Source organism: Pan troglodytes, chromosome 8 (genome assembly GCF_028858775.2).
Source record: "Pan troglodytes isolate AG18354 chromosome 8, NHGRI_mPanTro3-v2.0_pri, whole genome shotgun sequence".
Lineage (NCBI taxonomy): Eukaryota > Metazoa > Chordata > Mammalia > Primates > Hominidae > Pan > Pan troglodytes.
This window is the reverse complement of record NC_072406.2, coordinates 105081652-105105302: the sequence shown is the minus strand read 5'-3', so window position 1 is coordinate 105105302 and position 23651 is coordinate 105081652. Positions and strand designations below refer to the sequence as shown.

The 23651-nt window shown below is 39.7% G+C and overlaps 1 protein-coding gene and 1 long non-coding RNA gene across 37 annotated transcripts in view; both read right to left on the bottom strand.

Annotated features, from left to right (window-relative positions):
• EXOC6 (exocyst complex component 6) overlaps positions 1-23651 on the bottom strand; it is a 254843-nt gene that overhangs the window by 189588 nt on the left and 41604 nt on the right. For 9 of the 36 annotated variants that reach the window (XM_024346492.3, XM_054659781.2, XM_054659783.2 and 6 more), the window contains exon 1: positions 19713-19874. The exons of 20 other annotated variants lie outside the window; for them this stretch is intronic. In XM_024346492.3, the coding sequence (XP_024202260.3) occupies positions 19713-19813 (101 nt within the window). In that variant the 5' untranslated portion in view covers positions 19814-19874. Of the gene's footprint in view, positions 1-19605; positions 19628-19712; positions 20005-23651 lie in introns of those variants that run through there. 7 more of the 36 variants (XM_063782013.1, XM_063782018.1, XM_024346491.3 and 4 more) reach the window with 6 other exon arrangements.
• On the bottom strand, positions 20304-21414 carry LOC134807198 (uncharacterized). Its single transcript, XR_010146985.1, has 2 exons — positions 21327-21414; positions 20304-20390 (listed from the first exon to the last, which is right to left on the bottom strand). It is a non-coding gene; the product is annotated as an uncharacterized LOC134807198 (long non-coding RNA).

Below are 23651 nucleotides of genomic sequence, written 5' to 3'. Positions count from 1 at the left end.
GACCTACATTTTAATAAGAGGTACTAGGATAGCTGGGTTGCCACGTGAAAAAAGATAAAGAGCCACTCCTCATGCCACACCCCAGGAAAATGCAAACAGAATCAGATGCAACATTAAAAAACACCATACAAGTACCAAAAGAAAACATGGGTGAACTCCCCTATAACTCTGGAATCTGGAAAACTTTCCTATGACTCAAAATTCACAAGCTAAAAAGGGAAAGACTGATAAATTTTATTTCATAAAATAAAAAACTTTTGCACAGCAAAAAATAAAAAAAAGGATAACTACAGTAAAAAGACAAATGAAAAAAATGTTTCTAATGGCAATTTTAAAAAACTGAAATGGACAAAAAAGATTACTGAATGTCCTATCTAGCATACTTTTTGGGGTTATCTGTACCTTTCACTGTCTTTTGGCTATTTTACAACTTTATAAATTGTAGAAAGCTGATACTAATACAAATGACTCTTGTCCACAAAAATACAGATATATTTTTGTCAGTGGAATACAATTGATTACTGCCCTGTGGATACTGACCAGTTGTGTATCCATTTATATATCCATCTCAGCATTCCCAAATCCTATATTGCTTTTTGCCATTGCCTTTGAAACAGTTGTAACATCATACTGATTCCCTCTTAATAAGTTAAATACAATCTTTGGCACATATTCATTTTACATTTGTGTGAGGGTCATGATTTTACCTTTTTGAAAATTATCTTTTAATAGTTTTGGAAGTTTTACCAAAATGCCCAGTGCATTCACCTGACAGAGCCAAGAAAACTGCTTTACCAGATAATTGCACCTCATGGGCTACTCAAGCTTGGGTATTATCTTTTCTTGGCTCCCAGAAGTAAAACCCAAGCAGCAATATATACTTAACTTTGCTGCCTGTTTCTCTGGGTCATCCCCGCTTCCCCCATCCTCTCTACAAATTATATGTTCTGGTGTGGTTTCTAGTTACTGCATGGCCAGTAAGTTATCACCCCTAAATGGCAGCAATGATTGAGAATTCGATTTTATGATCATTTACTTGGTGATCCTTATAGACGGATGATAGAGATCACTTGGGTAAAAGATAAAAGAGACTTTGGTTTGTTAGTCTTTTTAACATATCTGTTTATTCTGAGCTCAAATCCAGTTAAGAATTTCATGTCCACCAAGAACAGGTCTTTGACATCTGGACCAATGAGTTTTTCTATCTCTGTGACTCTTACATCTCTTGACCTGTGAGTGAAGTTACAGAAACAAAGTTACAAAGCTCTGCATCTGTAATTCAGAAAGGCTTTTACCTCTTCATTAAGTATGTAAAACAAGTTATCTCTATTAATAGTTTAAACTATAAAGTCTCTTGAATGAAAGAAACTCTGTTCTGACTGGCTTATTGATACAAATAAGTACTTATATAAATAGAATATTTGTAAAATTCCCCCAAAACAAGGAAATTGAACTTCTAATATGTTAAATGTGTTAGACTTAAGAAAAATTCTTATGGAAACTAACTCAAAAACATTTTTAAAACCCAAGGTCACCTAAATAAGATACAATTTTGGCAAACCTTGATAATTTCAGTTTTTAAAAACAGCTATTTCTTGTCTCTGATTAATCATTTTATTCTGCTAAGATTTTTTTTCCTAAACACATACAGGTTTACTGATCACATAAGCTAACATTACCCTACATAATATTTAAGATGATGAAAAGGTAAACTCGTGCTCAAATAAATTATTCTGACAAACTTTTAATTTAAACATGTATGAAAATAATTTCCAACATTTTTAGGTAACAAAATCTTGATATTAAGTTAATTAATAAATAATAATTGGATATCTAATTAATTTTTAGTACAACAGAACCCAAGAAGACTGATTACTAAGCACAATTAAATTTATATATTTGTTTCTTTATATGCTATATAAAGGCTATGGTTTTGGGACATGTTAATGAAAGTGTTCAGTTTTGCCACTTTAAGAAGGTATAAAAGGAATGTTTGTGGCTATAGGAGTTTATATTACGTGTCCTCATGAGTTTTCCAAGTGTGATAAAATTCTTGTGTACAACAGACAGTTCTCAATGTTTAATCCCAGTGTTTTAATGTGAAATATAAATTAGTTACTTGGATTAAAAATTTAAAATCATTACCAGCAGTTAAGATAATACTGGGAAAAATAGTAAGAGAGAAATACAATACAATTGTGTAGATGCTTTTATTTTTCAAGAAAATTGAGTACACTTAACCCTTGAACAACACAGGTTTGAACTATGCATTCACTTATATATACACAATTTTCTTCTGCCTTTGCCACCCCTGAGACAGCAAGACCAACTCCCCCCATCTCCTCCTCAGCCTACTCAACATGAAAATGATGAGGATGAAGACTTTTATGATGACCCACTTCCACTTAGGGGATATTAATATAGTTTCTCTTCCTTATGGTTTTCTTAATAACATTTTCTTTTCTCTCACTTACTTTATTGTAAGAATACAGTAGATAATAAACATAACATAGAAAACATGTTTTGATTGTTAGGTTATCAGTAAGGCTTCCAGTCAACAGTAGGCCATTAGTAGTTAAGTTTTGGGAGTCAAAAGTGATACTCGGCCAGGCCAGCACTTTGGGAGGCCGAGGCAGGCAAATCACTTGAGGTCAGAAGTTCGAGACCAGCCAACATGGTGAAACTCTGTCTCTACTAAAAAAAAAATACAAAAATTAGTTGGGTGTGGCGGCGTACACCTGTAATCCCAGCTATTCAGGAGGCTGAGGCGAGAGATCGCTTGAGCCCGGGAGGCGTCTCCCTCTGTCGCCCAGGCTGGAGTGCAGTGGCGCGATCTTGGCTCACTGCAACCTCCACCTCATGGGGTTAAAGCTATCCTCCCACCTCAGCCTCCTAAGCAGCTGGGATTACAGGCGCACGCCACCACGCCTGGCTAATTTTTGTATTTTTTTAGTAGAGACGGGGTTTCACCATGGTGGCAAGGCTGGTCTCAAGCTCCTGGCCTCAAGTGATTCACCCGCCTTGGCCTCCCAAAGTGCTGGAATTACAGGCGTGAGCCACCGTGCCCAGCTGATACTCATATTTTTGACTGCAATGAGGGGACAGTGCCCCTAAATCCTGTGTTGTTAAAGGGTCATCTGTAGTTTCATGCTAAAGTAGTAGTTATCAAAATTTTTGTTCTCTTAAAACTGATGGAGAATTCCAAAAATATTTTGTTTATGTGGATTATAACTATCAATATTTTTCAATTAAAAATTAAAACAGAATTTTTAAAAACATTTATTGATTGATTCATTTGAAAACAGCAATGATGAATGCAATGCATGTTAACATAAATAATTTCTGAATTAGTCAGGGTTCTCCAAAGGAACAAAACTAATAGGATATATAAAGACATATAAAAGATTTATTACAGGAATGGGATCACACCATTATGAAAGCCAAGTTGTACCATAACATGCCGTCTGCAAGCTGGAGAACCAGGAAAGCCAGTGGTATAATTCAGACCAAGTCCAAAGGCCTGCAAACCAGGGGGGCTGCTCGTGTAAGCCCCACAGTCTGAAGACCTGAGACCAGGTGTTCCGATGTCCATGGGCCAGAGAAGACAGATGTCTCAGCTTAAGAAGAGAGAAAGAATTCACCCTTCCTTCACCTTTTTATTCCATTTGAGGCCTCAGTGGATTGAATGTCCACCCACATTGGCGATGGCAGACCTTCTTTACTCAGTCTACTGATGCAAATGCTAGTCTCTTCCAGAAAAACCCTCACTGGAACACCCAGAAATAATGTTTCACCAGCTATCTGGGCAGCCCTTAACTTAGTTAAGTTGACACATAAAATTTCATCATCATAACCTTTTAGGATTATTTAAAAATAATTTTGACCTCACAGACCCCAAACAAAGAACCAGTGCTCTAGAGTCAAGTGTTTGTTTCAGAATATGAAAGAGCACAGTGAAGGACAAAACTTGGAAAATGAAGTATATCTGCCTTGGTTTATAATACCTGAGTCTGAAAACCAGCTATGAAATATGTTACAAACTTAGCAACATTTGCTTAATCTTGTTGGGCTTGTTTCCTTGGTTATTTGTTAATGCCTCTGCCTACAATACGAAAGGTTACTCTTTACCTTCTGTGTAATCCGCCTATATAACAGTGAGTCTGTTTGCCAGAATAATTTTCTGTGTTTCATAGGGACTTTATTATACTTTTTATTATTTAAGCAAGCAAAAAAGGTTTCTTCTCACTTATTAAAGAGCTGAGGTTCTTCACAATCAAGTTATCTATGTTTATTTTTAAATGATTCATTTTCATGTTAACTAAATAGATAACCAGCACCACCATGCCCAGCTAATTTTTTGGGGTTTTTTTCTTTTTTTTTTGTTTTTTTGTTTTGTTTTGTTTTTTTTTTTTGAGATGGAGTCTCACTCTGTCGCCCAGGCTGGAGTGCAGTGGCGCGATATAGACTCACTGCAAGCTCCGCCTCCCGGGTTCACGCCATTCTCCTGTCTCAGCCTCTAGAGTAGCTGGGATTACAGGTGCCCGCCACCACGCCCAGCTAATTTTTTTTTTGTATTTTTAGTAGAGACAGGGTTTCGCCGTGTTAGCCAGGATGGTCTCGATCTCCTGACCTTGTGATCCGCCCGCCTCGGCCTCCCAAAGTGCTGGAATTACAGGCGTGAGCCACCGCACCGGCCTTTTCTTAAAATTTTTTGTAGAGATGGGATCTCTCCATGTTGCCCAGGCTGGTCTCAACCTCCTGGGCTCAAGCAATCCTTCCCGCCTTGGCCTCCCAAAGTGCCGAAATTATAAGCATGAGCTACTGCACCCAGCCTCAAGACATCTTTTACACCTAAAATTATCTTTAAGGTTTCCCAGAGGAACCCTAGAACAGTTCAGTTATTTATTCTTTCAGCTTACAAAAAATGAAATGCAAGAAACTATTAGGTTTTTTTGATGTGCTACTCTAGTAAAAATTGCATGGGAAGAGTTATCAAATTAAAAGAGATGCTTAGCCTTCCTAGATTAAATGTCTATAGGTAAAAAATGTACTAACACAAACATTTCTGAAACTGTACTCTTTATGGGAAGTCCCTGGAGATTTGCCAATGCCCTTGCTATCAATATTGTGTTTTCATTGATCAAACTTTTAAAGTAGTAGTTATGTAATAAACCTGATAGGAAATTTTACTCTCTTCCATTCTGATATTATTGGTTACAGTGATTAATTAGCCATAGCTGTTAAAGTCCATCATCTACAGATAGTTTTATTATACTCTGATGCTTGCCTAAAAGCTCTGCTATAGGCTGTTAAGTCGAGCTTGTATCTTCAACAATGAAGGGCAGTTTCAGAGACTTGTGCACTCCAAACTATTGACACTTCACAAAATAGACTCTAAAAGTTAAATACAGAATTACCATATGACCCAACAATTCCACTCTTAGGTAATTACCCCAAATACTGAACATAGGCATTCAACCAAAACTTGTACATGAATGTTCATAGCAGCATATTCTCAACCACCAAAAGGTAGAAACAAATGTTCATCAACTAATGAATGAATAAATAAAATGTGGACTATCTATATAATGAGAATTATTCAGCCATAAAAAGAATAGTACTTTTTTTCTTGAGACAGGATTTTTCTTGGTATTGCCCACATAGCAGTCCATATGGACTGCTATAACTAAATACTGTAGACTGGGTAGCTTACAGACAACAGAAATTTCTTTCTCACAGCTCTGGAGGCTGGGAAGTCAAGATCACAGCAGATTCATGTCTAGTGAGTTCTGGTTCATAGATGGTGCCTTGTAACTGCATCCTCACATGGTGGAAGGGGCAAGCTAGCTCTCAGGATCTCTCTCTCTCTCTCATAAGACTACTACCGGTCCCATTCATGAGTGATGTGCCCTCATGACCTAACTACCACCCAAATGCCCTACCTCAAACTATCACATTGGTGATTTAGGTTTTAACATATGAATTATGGGGGGGGACATGAAACTTCAGACATAACAAGTATTGATTCATGCTACAATATAAATGAGCACGCTAAAGTGGAAGAAGCCAGACACACACAAAAACCACATATTATATTCCTCTATTACATGAAATATCCAAAATAGGTAAAATCATAGAAAGCAGAAAACTGGTTGCCAGGGGCTAGAAGAGAGAAAATGAAGAGTGACTATTTAATGTGTACAAGGTTTCTTTCTGTAATGATGAAAAATGTTTTAAAACTAGATAGAGACGATGGCTGCACAGCACTGTGAATGTACTAAATGTCACTGAAATACACATTTTAAAATGGCTGTTTTTTACATTGATGTTACCTCTATTTAGGAAAAAATAAAACAAGAATAATATTCGAGGGGGATACACTTCTGGAATAAAAGTGTGAGGAAATCCACAAACCTGTTCCCTAGTGAAACAACCCTAACTAATTCCACAAACCTGTTCCCTAATGAAACAACTCTAACTAATGAAAATTATTTTTTTAAAACACCATTTGAATTTCTGAAAATTGTCCTAAGAGCATACAGGAAAAGAAGAAACATTTATCCAAGAAAATATACTACATACTTAGTAAGAACAGTAAGAGTTTGTGGCCCTTGACCCATGACCCACATCCACCTTTTCCCAACCACCAATTCAGGTGACAGATCTACCCAGTGGGAGTAGCTGAGAAGGCAGGGCTCTCTTTCCTGCCAGGGTTTCAGTCAAGAGCCAAAGAAAGGACAGGCATTCAGAATTTCTTACCCCTGCCCCAACTGTGTTGCAGAGGCTAAAAAAAAAAGGTGAGTATGGCAGAGAGAATAAGGGCTCCATTCTTCCACCCAGCCCTCCTTCATCCTCCCAGCCCCTGGAGGATGTCATAGAACAGAGGCTATACCACAGTAATAACAACCATGGATATTGGGGACCCAGCTGCCCTCACTTTGGCCTGCTCATACCAGAGAGGCTCCACACTGAGAGAGGCAAGCCAAGACCAGAGACTGCCATCTCACCCAGCACCATGCTCTTAAAGCAAGGATATCACTCCAAGAGAGGGAGGCCACTGTTCGTGCCCCCAGATCTAGAGCAGTGGCTCAAGGATTATAATCAGGGGGTGAGGTAGAAGGTAAGTACAAAGAGCTCCAAAGAAGTCCCCAAAGAAACTGACCTTATGTAGAACAGAGTGTGGAGAAGCACAAACATAAGGGTGCTCTTGAAAACAATGAAGACTTTGGTATTAAGCAATTGAAAGGAGGTTGGTAGCTTCATGAGAGTAATAAGCTAAATTCTAAGTCAGCAAGTTTACCCAAGAGAACCAGGAAAAGAAAAAGTGAAGAAGAGCCTTCCTGCAGTGAGAACAAACCTCAGAGACTGGCCTGGGAAAACCACCACTGCACTCAAACAGATATTGGTACACCCATGTTCACTGCAGCATTATTCACAATAGTCAAAAGGAGGACGCAACACAAATGTCCACTGATAAATGACAGATAAACAAAATGTAATATATACATACAATGGGCTTTCATTCTGCCCTAAAAAAGGAAGAAAAGTATGACATGTGCTACAATGTGGATAAATCTTGAGGACATTATGCTTAGTGAAATAAACCCGTAACAGAAAAACATATAATTCCACTTATATTAGGTATCTAGAGTAATTTTAGTCATAGAGATAGAAAGTAAAATGCTGGTTGCCAAGGGCTGGTGAAAACTGGGGAATGGGAGTTAGTGTTTAATCAGAGTTTCAGCTTGGGAAGATAAAACAGTTGTGGAGAGCCAGGCGCAGTGGCTCACGCCTGTCATCCCAGCACTTTGGGAGGCCGAGGCGGGTGGATCACGAGGTCAGGAGTTCAAGACCAGTCTGGCAACATGGTGAAACCCCGTCTCTACTAAAAATACAAAAATTAGGTGGGCATGGTGGTGCATGCCAGCTACTCAGGAGGCTGAGGCAGAATTGCTTAAACCGGGACCAGGAGGTGGAGTCAGCAGTGAGCGAGATCACGCCACTGCACTCCAGCCTGGGCTACAGAACACGACTCTGTCTCAAAAAAAAAAAAAAAAAAAAAAAAAGTTGTGGAGATAGATGATAATGGTGGCAGAACAATGTAAATTGTACTTAATGCCAAATAACTTTATATGTAGAAATTATTAAAATGCTAAATCTTACATTATATGAATTTTATCACAATTTAAAAATAAAATAAAAAGCCAAGATTGGGAAGATTAGGGGTTTTAATCCACTAAAAAGTCAAAATAAATACAAAACAGAAAAATGAAAACATTCTGTCACTTATTCCTTTTGACATTTTCGGCACAATGTGGCTGGATATTTTCTAGCTGCTGGAGTATATAGTAGCTTCCTTTACCTGGTGGTGCACTCACCTCCCACTGCTAAGGACTCACAGTTGTACCTTGTCTACAGATGAGAAGCACTCCACACAACATTGATGCCTGGGAGGTTATATGCCTCCAACACACACACACACACACGCACATGCACATGCACACAAACATGCACACACACACAGACGGAGAGACAGAACAGCCTGCAGTGAAGGAAAGATTGTTGCAGGTTAAGGTAAAAACTCAGCCCCTCTACCTCAAGGTGAGATAATTCTGAGATGTCATTCAAGCTCTAGAATTCCCCGAGATTAGGTTAAAGCTAGACTTCTGGGGAACCCACAGGTTTGCTGATCTCTGCCTATCCTATTTTCCTTACTCCTATGGTTTCATCTGAAAGTATTCCCTCAATAAATCACTTGCATATAAGGGATAATATGCCACTGCAAAGAGGACCAAATTTAACTGGATCAGACTGTGGAATAACTTATGCCCCAGGACACTGTTGAAAATAATAATCACCCAGCAATTATTGGAATCTAACAGCTGAATGTGATGCCAACGAAGGCAGAAAGTTTAACAGAGAGATCAGGAAAACAGAAAGTCAAAGAGAGCACTGCTAAAATCACTGTCATTCCAGGGTGACAGCGTATATGCCAGGATTGCACTCTGAGGAGCAACATCAGAGACTTCCCACTGTGAGGGAAATACACTTGATTAGAATAGTCCAAACAAGCCACTAAACAAGCACACAAACAACAACCTGCCCCATGAGTGTTATGGGGTGGAAGGAATCAGCATCGAGAGTTGCTACATTATCTAAATCGTCCAGTTTTCAACCATAATAACAAAAAAAACTATGAGGCATATAAGGAAACAGAAGACTGAGACCAATAAACAGAAAAACAGGCAACAGTGGCCAGGCGCTGTGGCTCATGCCTGTAATCCCAACACTCTGGGAGGCCGATGCAGGTGGATCACCTGAGGTCAGGAGTTCAAGACCAGCCTGACCAATATGGTGAAACCCCATCTCTACTAAAAATACAAAAATTAGCCGGGTGTGGTGGTGTGCGCCTGTAGTCCAGCTACTTGGGAGGCTGAGACAGGAGAATTGCTTGAACCTGGGCAGCGGAGGTTGCAGTGAGCCAAGATTGCGCCACTGCACGCCAACCTGGGCGACAGAGCAAGACTCTGTCTCAAAAAAACGAAAGAAAGAAATAGGCAATAGAAACTGCTTATGAGATGGCCCAGATGTTGGATGTAGCAGACTTCAAAGCAGCCATAATAACTATGCTCACAGAACTAAAAAGAAGAAGCAAAGGAAAGTATGATGACAATGTCTTATCAAACAGAGATGGATAAAGAAGTAGAAATTATTTTTTTTAATAATTGGAAATTCCAGAGTTGAAAAGTCAGTAACATAAATGAAAAATTCATTGGAGGGTCTCAACAGTGGATGTGAATTGGCAGAAGGAAGAATCAGTGAATATACAAGATAGTCTGATTATGCAATCAGAGAACAAGAGAGAAAGAACAGTAAGAGAGAAAAAAGAATAAGGAAAATGAACAGAGTCTCAAATAAATGTGGACATCATTAAGCACACCAGCATACATGAGATGGGAGCACCAAAGTAGAGAAGAGAAAGGAACAGAATGACTATTTAAAGAAATAATTTAGAATTTCCAAAATTTGATGAAAAACATCAACCTACATATCTAAGAAGATCAACAAACTCCAAGTAAGATAAACATAAAGAGATCCATATCCAGGTACATCATAGTAAAATAATGAGAGACAAAGGGAAAATCCTGAAAACAACAAGAAACTGCTGATTACATAAGGGAATTCCAATAAGATTAACAGCTGACTTCTCATCAGAAATAATGAAGCCCAGAGGCAGTGGAAAGACATATTCAAACTGCTGGGGGGGGGGGGGGAACCCGTCAACCAAAAATCTTACATATGGTAAAACTATCTTTCAAAAATTTAGATGACATAAAGACATGCCCAGATTTTAAAAAAAAAACAGACAAACAACAACAACAAAAAAAACAGGAAATAGTTTCAAGCAGACCAGCCTTACAAGAAATACAAAAGGAATTTCCTCACGATTAAGAGTGAACTCAGATGACCATTTGATCACACACAGACACACAGACCAGACACACACAGACACACACACAAAGAACACCAGTAAAGGTAACTATGTAATTATAAAATACAGTATAAATGCATACTTCTCATTTCTTATCTGATTTGTGGAAGCAGTTGCATAAAACTACATGTACATAATTGTATTGGTGGCATGCAACATATAAAATATATATAGAATATATGTAATACAATGGACAATCACAACACAAAGGATGTATGTGGGAGCAAAGCCATTCTGGAGTAAGAAAATGACACAAGATGACAACTAAAAACCCAGCAACAAACGAAAAGAATCAGAAACAGTAAATAAGAAACTTAATATAACAAACTTTAAAAATACATATTGGTCTCTGTTCTTCTTTCTGCTTCTTTAAAAGACAAAAAATTATAAAAAGTAACAATTATAGTAATGTATTATTGTAATAGCACAAAAAAAGGGAAAGAAGGAATATAGCTATATAAGAGTAACATTTCTATACCTTACTGGAAATTAGACTAATTCTGAAGTCGATTCTGAGAGCAACCACTAAGAACTAACTTTTTTCTAAATTCCCAAAAAATCACTAATTAAAATATTACACCAGAAAATATTTGCTTAATGCAAAAGCAGCAGTAAAAAAGGAATAGAGGAGCAAAAAAAAAAAAAAGAAAGAAAGAAATGAGACATAGAACACAAGAAAAACAGCAGATGTGAATCCAGCTATGTAAATAATAACATTAAATATGAATAAACAATCAAAAGGCATAGGTTCTCAAATTGGATAAAAATAAGATCCAATGATGTGCTATCTACAAGAGATACACTTTAGATTTAATGACATAGGTTAAAAGTAAACAGAAAAACATATATCATGAAAAGAGCAACTATAAGAAAGCTGCAGCAGCTATACTACTATTTGACATAACAGACTTTAAAACAAGTCTAGAAATAAAGGATATTTTATGATGGCAAATGGTCAATCAATAAGGAATATATAAAGTATAAACATATATGCATCTAACAACAGAGCCTGAAAAGACATAAAAACTACTCATCATTCAATAATGGATAGAACAACTAAGCAGAAGACCAAAAGGGAATAGGAGATGTGAACAATACTCTAAGCTAATTAGACCTAACAGACCTCTATAGAATACTCCCTCCAACAACAGTAGGATACACAATCTTCTCAAGGGAACATGGAACATTCTCCAGTACAGACTATGTTAGGCAATAAAATAAGCCTCAATAAACTTAAAATAAACTGAAATCATACAAATTATTATCTCTGACTGCAATGGGATTAAATTAGAAATTAATAACAGAAGGACATTTTAGAAATTCACAAATATGTTGAAATTAAGCACACTTCTAAATAACCAGTGAAAGAGGAAATAATAAGGAAAACTAAAGATATTTTGAAGGTAAATGAAAACACACATGCCAAAAAGTTTTAGATGAAGCTAATGCTGTTCTTAGAGAAAAATTTATAGCTGTAAAAACCAATATTAAAAAATAAGAAAGATCTCAAATTAATAACCCAAACTTCCATCTAAGGTTGGGTTCCATCATAATAGAAAAGAGAGCAACCCAACCCAAAACAAGCAGAAGAAAGAAAGTAATAAAGATTAGATCAGATGTAAATGTAACAGAAAAACAATAGAGAGGCCAGGTGCAGTGGCTCATGCCTGTAATCCCAGAAATCTTGGAGGCAAAGGCAGGCAGATCACCTGAGGTCAGGAGTTCAAGACCAGCCTGGCCAACATGGCAAACCCCGTCTCTACTAAAAATATAAAAATTAGCCAGGCATGGTGGCATGTGCCTGTAATCCCAGCTACTCAAGAGGCTGAAACAGGAGAATCGCTTGAACCCAGGAGGCGGAGGTTGCAGTGAGCCAAGATCGCGCTACTGCACTCCAGCCTGGGCAACAGAGCAAGACTTCATCTCAAAAAAAAGAAAAAACAAAAACAATAGAGAAAAAAATCAATAAAACAGAGAGTTGGTTCTTTGAAAAGATCAACAAAATTGACAAACCTTTATCTAGAATGACCAAGCAAAAACAAAGACTCAAATTACTAAATTCAAGAACAAAAGAGAGAATGTTACAGAAATAAAAATAAGAAAAAGTTATGAGCAATTATATGTCAACAACTAAAATAATCTAAATGAAACACAACAAATTCCTAGAAAGACACAAACTATCAAAACTAACTCAAGAAAACTAGACAATCTGAGTATACCTTTAACAAGTAATGAAATGGAATCAGTAATCGAAAACTTCCCAACAAAGAAAATATACATGGCTTAACTGGAAAATTTTACCATATATTTAAAGAATTAACATTAATCATTCACAAGCTCCTCCAAATGTGGAAGAGAAGGGAACACTTCCTAACTCATTCTATAAGGCCAGCATTACCCTGATACCAAAGCCAGATAAAGACATCCATCACCAAAAAAAGAAAATTACAGAGCTGGGCATGGTGGAACATGCCTGTAGTTTCAGATGCTCAGGAGGCTGAGGTGGGAGAACTGCATGAGCTCCGGAGTTAAAGACCAGCCTGGGCAATGTAGCAAGATCCTGTCTCAAACATAAATTAAAAAAAAAATTTTCATGCCAGGCACAGTGGCTCATGCCTATAATTCCAGCTACTCGGGAGGCTAAGGTAGGAGGACTGCTTGAGGCCAGAAGTACAAGATCAGTCTGGGCAACACAGTGAGATTTTGTCTCTAAAAAAATTACAGAAATCCCTCATGAATATAGATGTAGAAATTCTCAATAAAATACTAGCAAACCAAATCCAACAGTATATTAAGAGGATTATACACTATGGCCAAATGAGATTTATCCTAGGAATGCAAGGGTAATTAAACATGAGGAAATCAATCAATGTAATGTACCACATGAATAGAATAAAGGGGGGAAAAAACCCAAATACTCATCTCAGTTGAGAGAACACCACCTCATTCTATGAGGTATCATTCTCATATCAAAGACATCACATACACACACACAAAAAAAGATCAAAATATCTTATGAATACACATGCAAAAATCCTCAACAAAATACTAGCAAACAGAATCCAACAACATATAAAAAGGATTATACATTATGCACTATGATCAAATGGGATTTATCCCATGAATACAAAGTTGGTTTACATCTGATAATGTAATATACCATATCAAAAGAATAACGGACAAAACCACATGATCACCTCAATAGATACAGAAAAAAGCATCTGATAAAATTCAACACCCCTTCATAATGAAAACTAAGAGAACTCCTCAACCTGATAAACAGCATTTATGGAATTCCCACAGCAGTGTATGAGAGTGCCAGTTCTTCTACATCCTTACCAATACATGGTATAGTCAGTCTTTTTTTTTTTTTTTTTTTTTTTTTTGAGATGGAGTCTCATTCTGTCACCCAGGCTGGAGTGCATTGGCACAATCTCGGCTCATGCATCCTACGCCTCCCAGGTTCAAGTGATTCCCCTGCCTCAGCCTCCCAAGTAGCTGGGACTACAGGCATGTGCTACCAAGCCCAGCTAATTTTTGTATTTTAGTAGAGACGGGGTTTCACCACATTGGCCAGGATGGTTTCAATCTCTTGACCTTGTGATCCACCTGCCTCAGCCTCCCAAAGTGTTGGGATTACAGGTGTGAGCCACTACACCCAGCCTCATTTTTTGAGTTGTTTTATTATTATTCAGTCTCAAACACTTCCTTTATACATTCTAGACAGAATTTATTTATTGGATATGCAATTTGCCAATATCTTCTCCCAATCTGTGGCTCACCTTTTCTTTCTTTCTTTTTTTTTTTTTTTTTTTTTTTTTTTTTTTTTTTTTTTTTGAGACAGGGACTCACTCTGTTGCCCAGACTGGAGTGCAGAGGCATGATCACGGCTCACTGCAACCTCAATAGCTTCTTCAAGGACTAGATATTCTCAATTCTGGTCCAATAAATAAAGTCCAATTTATCAATTTTTTTCTCTTATGTATTATGCTTTTGCAAACAGTATCTAAGACATCTTGGCCTATCCTAAAGTCACAAAGATTTCCTCCTATGTTTTCTAGTAGTCTTATAGTTTTGCATTTTACATTTAGGTCTTGGGTTCATTTTGAGTTAATTTCTAAATATGGTGCAAAGCATGGATCAAAGTTCATTATTTTATGTAAGGATATCCAATTTTTCCACCACCATTACTAAAAAAGACTATCTCTTTCTACTGAATTGCCTTTTCATCTTTGTTGAAAATCAATTGACCGTGTTAATCTATTTATGTGGTTTCTATTAAGTTTCACTGATCTATTTGTTTATCTTGATGCTAGTACCACAGTCTTAATTTCTGTAGCTTTATAGTAAATCTTAAAATCAGGTCTATGGGTCCTCCAATTCTGTTCATCTTTTACCAAGTTAGTTTGGCTAATCTAGGTCCTTTACATTTCTACATGAAATTTAGAATCGGCTTGTCAATTTCTATAAATTTTCATTCTGCTGGGATTTATTCAGATTATCTTGAATATCTAGACTAAGTTGGAGAAAACTGACATCTTAACAATACTGTCTTCCAATCCATGAAAACAGTATGTGTCCACTTACTTAGTTTAGTATCAGCAATGTTAATTTAATTTATATCAGCAATGTTTTGTATTTTTCACATACAAGTCTTCCACATCTTTAGTCAGATTTATCCCTGAGTATTTCATATTTTTGATACCATCAAATTTTAAATTTCAATTTCTGATTGTTGCTAGTACAGAGAAACACAATTGGCTTTTGCATATCCACCTGATTCCTACAACCTTGCTAAACTCACTTATCAGTTCTAGTAGCTTTTCTGTACATTCCACAGGATTTTCTATAATAGATGATCACACAGTGTGCAAATAAAGACGGTTTTCCAAACTAGATGCTTTTTTTTAAAATGGTCTTATTATACCGGCCTTATATTCAACATTCTAGTACAGTGTTGAATAGAAGTGGTGAGAATGAATATCCTTACCTCATTCCTGATTTTAGAGGAAAAGCATTCAGACTCTTACCACTAAGCACAATTTAGCTCTAGATTTTCATAGATGCCCTGTTTTAAGCTGAGGAATTTCCATTACTAGTTTCTGAGGGTTTTTAAAATCAGAAATTAATATTCGATTTTGTCCATGCTTTCTCCACATATATGATCATACAACTTTTCTTTGTTTAATATGGTAAACAATGTTAGATTGATTTTTCAAATGTTAAGCCAGCATCTTTCTTGAAATAAACCTCACTTGATCATGATGTATTCTTCACATATATATACACACACATATATACATATACAGAATATACTTTTTATATAGATGTATTTTATACTTTTAAATCCACATATATGGATTTCTCTAAAATTTTGTAAAATCTGTGTGTATGAGGAATACTGATTTAGTTTCCTTTTCTAGTTATGTCTTTCTTTCTTTAGTTCTGGTATCAGGTTAATGTTGACCTCAAAATGAGCTGGGAAATATTCCCTCCTCTTCAATTTTCCAGAAAAGTCTTTGTAGAACTGGCATTAATTCTTCCTTAAAGATGTAGAATCCACCAGTAAAACTATCTGGGCCTAGAGTTTCCTTTTGGGGAAGGCTTATAACAGCAAAATTCCCTTTCTTTAATTGATACAGGGCTATTCAGCTATTTCTTCTTAAGTGAACTTTGATAATACTTTGTATCTTTCAACTAATTTGTCCATTTCTGCTAAGTTGGCAACTTATGGCAACTGTACATTTGGCAAATGTATGAGCATGAAGTTGTTCATAATATATATACATTTTTTGAGATGGGGGTCTCACTCTGTTGCCTAGGCTGGAGTGCAGTGGCACAATCCCAGCTCTCTACAGCCTTAACGACCCAGACTCTGAGCCATTCTCCCACGTTAGCCTCCCGAGTAGCTGGGACCACAGGCACACACCACCACACTTAGCTAATTTTTGTATTTGTAGAGACAAGGTCTCATTATGTTACCCAGGCTGGTCTTGTATGCCTGAGCTCAAGCAATCCTCCTGCTTCAGCCTCCCAAAGTGCTGGGATTACAGGCGCGAGCCACTGCACTCAGCCTATTCATAATATTTCTTAACCTTTTTTTAATGTCTGTAGAATCTATAGTCACGTAACCTCTCTCACTCCCGTTTTTTTGTTTGTTTGGTTAGTTGGTTGGTTTTGGTTTTTTTTGTTTGTTTTTGTTTTTGTTTTTTTAAGATGGAGTCTCGCTCCGTCGCTCAGGCTAGAGAGTAGTGGCATAATCTCGGCTCACTGCAACCTCCGCCTCCCGGATTCAAGCGATTCTCCTGCCTCAGCCTCTCGAGCAGCTGGGATTACAAGCGTGTGCTACCACACCCAGCTAATTTTTTTTTGTATTTTTAGTAGGGACGGGGTTTCACCATGTTGGCCAGGCTGGTCTCAAACTCCTGACCTCAAGTGATCTGCCTGCCTCGGCCTCCCAAAGTGCTAGGATTACAGGCATGAGCCACCGCGCCTGGCCCTGTTATTTTTAATTTGTATCATCTCCTTTTCTACCCCTAAAGGTTTATCAATTTTACAGTCTCCTCAAAGAACCAGTTTTGAGTTTCACTGACTTTCTGTATTTCTGTCTCACTGAATACCACTCTGATCTTTACCATCTCCTTTCTTCCACTCTTCTGAATTTCATTTGCTCCTCTTTTCCTAGTTTCTTAGGCTAGGAGCTGAAGCCATTCTTTTCTAGTAGAGGTGTTTGGTGCCATAAACTTCTAACTATTTCTTTAGCTGCATTCACAAATGATATGCTGTGTTTTCATTTTACTCAGTTTAAAATACTTTCTAATTTCTCTTTTGATTTATTTTTTGTGTGTTAGTCAATGACCAAATATTTGGGAATTTTCCAGATAGTTTTTGTTTTTCTGTTTTTTTTTAACTACTGATTTCTAATATACTTCTGTTGTGGTCAAAGAACCATGTTATATGTCAGGGCCTGCGGAAAGTTTATCACGTGCTTCTCAGGAAAAGATCAGGCTGAAAAATTCTGCCGCTGAGAAAAAACAATATAAATAAAATGATAAGTCTACAGGCCAGCTAAAAGATAATTAGGAAATAACAACAAAAATTAATCTTAATACTAAAATATTTATGAATAAATTGATGTCTTGGATTTCCTTCAAAATAATCCAAGATGATAGGGAGTAGATAAGGGAAAAGATCAAACAAGACTGGCCAGGGAATGAATTGAAGCTAGATGACAGTTCATGGTGGTTCATTACACTATTTTACTTTTTTAAACATTTAAAATTTTTCCATAATAAATGGTTTTTAAAAATGCAATATTAACACTTCACTTCGTGAAACCTGAAAAAAAGGGAAAAAATAGTAGTAGCTTAAACAATGTTCAAGAGAAAAGACTGCTAGCAGTACCCTCTATATGTGTGCAAAAAGCGTCTGCTTATAAATGAGACAGAAATATACATATATATGGGATAAGTATGAGTCACCAGGGATTGCTAAAAAAAGAGAGTGGGTTCAAACAAAATGAGCCAGTTGAAACAACTGCCCAGCAAAAGAGAACAGAATAACACTATGAATACACATATTGTTCCTGAGTGTCCCAAAAATCTCTCAATGTATTTCAAAATTTTCTTCTAAGTTAATTTCATCTTTTTTCAAGGACACTACCTAGCACATTTTCCTAAGATGAAGCACCTCCTTCATAACCAGTACTATTTTCACAAATAAACTACTCTAGTAACTTTATCACACACTGCACTCTCAGTTTCAAGATGCAGTGATGAAAACAAAGCTTCCTTTTAATCTTACTTCTTTCATTACCAAGTATACAGTTTATTAAAAGAAATAATAATGTTGGAAAATTAAGGAAATGCACTAATTATGCATTATCATATCATAGCAGAAACCTTATGTGACAAAAATTTATAACATGCCTACCACATGCTTGGTGTTAGGGATACAGTAGTGAACAAATAGGCAAGGTCCCTAATGTTCTGAGTTTCCTGGGCATCTGAATACTCTCCCCTCCCCATTCTACAAATAAGGAAACCGAGATCCAGAGAGGTTAAATAATTTTTTTCCATGACTGCACATTTCATCAGAGGCAGAATTAGGGGAAAAAAAGAACCCAGGCCTCCTGACTCTTAAGGGCAAGGTGTATTTACATAACTTGAACTGGCTTCAATTTACACTATATTCACAGGTCCACAAACTGTACAGCGCTCTATTCTAGGAAGTGTATTCTGAAGAATACTAATGATAAAGCGTAATCAGTCTCAAGTTCCCTAAGTGAATAATAACTTCATTTATCATTATTATCACTCCAAAAGATGAAACCTTATATGTAAAAGGAACTTATTCTTGAAGACAGTGCCTAACCTAACCCATGGCTCATTACGTTGCCTGGCTAATAATATTCTATTGGAACAGCAGGTACTCAGTTTGGCATGGAATATGCATTACCTAGTACTATTCTTAAAATGAATGGGGAGGAACTCGATTTAAACGGAAAAATTAATGCAATTTTAATGAAATGTTTGTAAATAAGTAAAAGCTGTTCTGCCTCCAAAGCAGCTTAGATCCCGCGAGCGCAGGGTCACCCTAGCGTGTTCCCAAGCAGCAAGCAGCTGCTCTCCTCCAGCCCACGCTCTCTTCTCCAGCCCACGCTCTCTTCTCGCCCACTCCGGCCGCGCGGGGGAGTAGGGGGAAAGCGGGCCGGCGTCTCCCGCTCAATTTCAATTCTCCCACGCCCGCGGCAGCCCGGCGCGCCAGGCTTTCCACCCGCGCGCGACCTGGCACCTCCGTCACGCCGGGTGCCTGCTGTCGACCCTAGCCTGGCATGCCCGCGGCCGAGCAGCCCTCAGCCCCACCACGAGCGAGACGGGGACAGGCCCCAGAAGTGTCCTCGGGCCCGGGGGCCGCAGCCAGGAGGAGAACGCGGGGCCGCAGGGCCCGGGGTTAGAGACCCTGCAGCAGCCACACCCACCGGCTGCGGGGTGACAGCTACAGCGGTGGAGGCAGGCCGCGCCGACAGGTGCAGCCGCCTTCTCGGTCCCGCCCGGGTACCGGCTACAGTTCCGCCACCCGCGAGCGCCCCCGCCCGCCCCCGCGCGCACCACCTGTCGGGGAGCTTCGCGCGCGGCCGGCGGCGGACGCCCCGCCCGGCTCGTGAGGAGCCGCCGGCGTGGGGCGGGGGGCCGAAGTCCCGGTGGGATGAGATCTTTACCGGAGGGTGGGCCCCACACAGGCGGTGTCGGTGCTCTCGATCTCCTGCAGGATCCGCTCGTGCTCGGGGACGGTGCCCAGACTCTCGCTGTTCTCCGCCATTTTGGCTGGAAGCTGACGAGCCAGCGAGGCGCGGCGCCGCGGGAACGACGGGGGCGAGCGCCAAGTGGCGCGAGCGCGAAGGGGCGGGGCGGGGGCGGGGCGCTCGGGCCGGCGGCGCGGGGGCGCGCGGAACGCCGGGCAGAAGGCGCGCGACCCGGCTCCCGCCCCCGCACCTGCAGGAGTGAGCGGGGGCTGTGAGCGGGGGCTGCGGGAGGCGGCCGGGTACCCAGCTGGCCTCCTGCCCTCTCTCGCGACTAGTCCCTCCTGGGCGTCTTGTGCCTGGCCTTTGGGCTTTAACATATATCCTTGTCTTCTGTGCGTGCCACACCCTGTGCCACACGCGGGGGTACCGTAGTAATCAGCAAGGTGGACACTCAGATCATCACCCTGAATCTGTAATAAGAGCCACGGGGACATTTAACAAGGGCCTGATGTACTCTGGGTCGTGGGGAGTCAGAGAAAGGAAAACATGCATTCACGAAAAGCAAAATTGCATGTGATAGTAAGATTTATTTTAGGAACGAATAAAGATCCCAGTTGACCATGAAGACCGCTCCAGGTGGATTCATGTCCCCGCCTGCAAGAAGTCCACAGCGGCCAGTCAACTTGGAAATAAATTATAAGCGACATAAAAAATTAAATGATGAGAAGTTAAGACACTTGATGGCAAAGATACCAAAAAAAAAAAAAAGGCCCAGGGCGATGTGTAATTCATACCAAAGTCCGTGAACTCAGGTGCCCCCAGGTCAGAGTAGCTGGGTTGAGAAGGGGTGAGAGCTCTTGAAAGGGGGTTAGCAGCAGGGAGGTGGGAGAGAGAGGCAGGGAGGCTTGGACAAAGGTATCAGTGTAGAAAAAAGTCGTGCTTAATGACATGTTTGTGGGACACTGAGTAAACCAGTTTGTCATGATCAAAGCAGGGAGGAAGGAAGACTAAACAGGAACAGAATGGAAACCTAGCCTGAGGAACAACTACTTTCTGCTCTACATTAATCCAGGGCTTTGAAAAGCTTCCCTTTGAGTCAACCAAGCTCTTTATCCAGCTGTGTAACTCACTCACCCTTAGTGAGCTTTTACTTGAAACCTACCTCCAGCCTCCTCCCCACAAACATCCTGGGAGGTGGTATTGTGCAATAGTTAGAGCATGAGCTCTGAAGACCAGTGTCCGAAGACATTAATTCTTGGATTAATATCACTTGACAGCTGTGTGACATTGGGCAAGAACCTAGTTCTTTTATATGTCAGTTAAATGACTGTAAATGACAATGGCAGTGTCTGCCTCATATTGCTGTCCCATGGTGTATGAGTTTTCCATTGTTGCTTTAACAAATCACCACAAATTGAGTAGCTTAAAATGACTCAGACATATTATCTTACAGTTCTGTACGTTAGAAGTCTGTCACAGGTCTCACTGAGCTAAAAATCAAGGTGTCAGCATGTCTGTGTTCCTTGCTAGAGACTCTGCGGGAGAATTTGTTTCTTTGCCTTTTCCAGCTTCTAGAGGCCACCCACATACCTTGGCTTGTGGCCCCCTTCCTCCATCTTCAAAGCTAGCAGCATTACATCTCTCTGACCATTCTTCTGTGGTCACATCTTCCTCTGACTCTGACTTAGGCTGGAAAAGATGCTCAGTTTTTAAGGACCCATATGATTAGAGTGGACCCAACCATTTAATCCAGGATAATCTTCCATCTCAGGGTCCTTAACCTTAATCACATATGCAATATCCCCTTTGTCATGTAAAAATAACATATTCACAGGTTCCAGGGATTAGAATGTGAGCATCAGTGGGACCCACTGCCTACCAAACTTAGGAAGGGCCCTATAAAACATTGCTAATGCCCTCCTTCCTATTAATCTGGAATCTTCAGAGCAATGGATTCCAGCTATACACATCCATTGAGCTAAGACAGTCTTCCATTTCCTGCAGAGAGACCTAGCTTTTCATTCTTTTTGTAGGAGGGGATAAAATTTGTCTTCTTTTTTTTATGTTTCAGTTTCAATTTTCAAAAGGTTATTTTCCCCTCTCAAGAACTTCTTAGGTCGAGCACAGTGGCTCACACCTATAATCCCAGAGCTTTGGGAGGCTGAGGCAGGAGGATTGCTTGAGCCCAGGAGTTCGAGGCTGCGGTGAACTATGATAATGAGCAAAATGAGGAGAGCAGGGCATGTGGCACAGGCCAGTTTCCTGTTTGACCAATGTCTCCAGCTGGGGAATTACTTTCCTGATCATTCCTTCCCTAGAACTCTACCCCTTTTCTTCACCAGTCCTGATACCTTTTATTCCAAAGCTGGCTCCAAGTGCCCCTGCTCTGGGAAACCAGCCCTGCTTAGGCACTCCTCAGGCCAGGCCTGTTTCAACACCTGCCCATAGAGATTACTTCAACATAAGCAGCAGTATCTTCCCCGAAATTCAAGTGAACATGGAAGGAAGTCCATTTACCACTTCTCCTTCTGAAACAGTTTTTGCTGGTTCCCTCTGAGACTTCTGACAGTTCCGTGAGTACCTGGAGGTTTTAGCTAAGAATTCAAAGCTAAATGTCCTAAATAACTAATTGCACATTTGTTTTGTTTGTTTGGTTGGTTTTTTTGAGACAGAGTTTCGCTTTTGTTACCCAGGCTGGGTAACAATGGCATGATCTTGGCTCACTGCAACCTCCGCCTCCTGGGTTCAAGTGATTCTCCTGCCTCAGCCTCCAGAGTAGCTGGGATTTACAGGCATGTGCCACCACACCCAGCTAATTTTGTATTTTTAGTAGAGACTGGGTTTCTCCATGATGGTCAGGCTGGTCTCAAACTCCCGACCTCAGGTGATCTGCCCGCCTCGGCCTCCTAAAGTGTTGGGATTACAGGCGTGAGCCACCGTCCCCAGCCCTAACTGTACATTTTAATCATGGACATAGATATATCAAATATGTCAATGTGGGGTGGGGGAAGCCTATCCAAGGGATAAATGATTTTTTTTTTTTTTTTTTTGAGATGGAGTCTCTCTCTGTTGCCCAGGCTGGAGTGCAGTGGTGCGATCTTGGCTCACTGCAACCTCTGCCTCCTGCTTTCAAGCAATTCTCCTGCCTCAGCCTCCTGAGTAGCTGGGATTACAGGTACATGCCACCACATCCAGCTAATTTTTGTATTTATAATAGAGATGGGCTTTCACCATGTTGGCCAGGCTGGTCTCACACTCCTTCCCTAAAGTGATCGCCCTGACTTGGCCTTCTGAAGTGCTGGGATTACAGGCATGAGCCACCACGCCCAGCCCCAAGGAATGAATGATTTAACGTCTGCACTGAGAAGGTTGCGGAATAGCAGGGCACAGACAGGCAGATTGCAGATGCATGTGGAATTATTTTTTGGCAGTGGATATTGACTTCCAGAGATCAATCCAAAATCTCTTTTCAGGACTCCTGGAAGAAGAAAGATACACCAGGAAGACCAGCAGGACAGGAGATGCATTTTGTGTCCGGTATAAAAGTAATTGGCAAAGTAAGGATTTGACTTGTAAATAAACTCTTAGTCATTTGGAACTTAACTTTGCGCCATTTATCTACAGACTAATGACCTGTCTTGGGAAAGCGCCTCCCTCAGAACGAGGTTGTAGAGTGCAACTGCTCTGGTCTGGCATTTAACTACTTGAGTTCAAATTCCAACTCATCTCTTACTAGATGTTAGGCCTCAGGGAGTTACTTAACTTGACTAAGGCTCACGTACTTCAAGTGTGAATTAAGGACAATAAGAATCCCTAGCTCACCAAATTACGTGAGGATTAAAGAAGATAATATATGTATTATGTTTAGCCTAGAGCTCAATCAACATTAGCATTGGCGACTAGGGTTATCAGGCA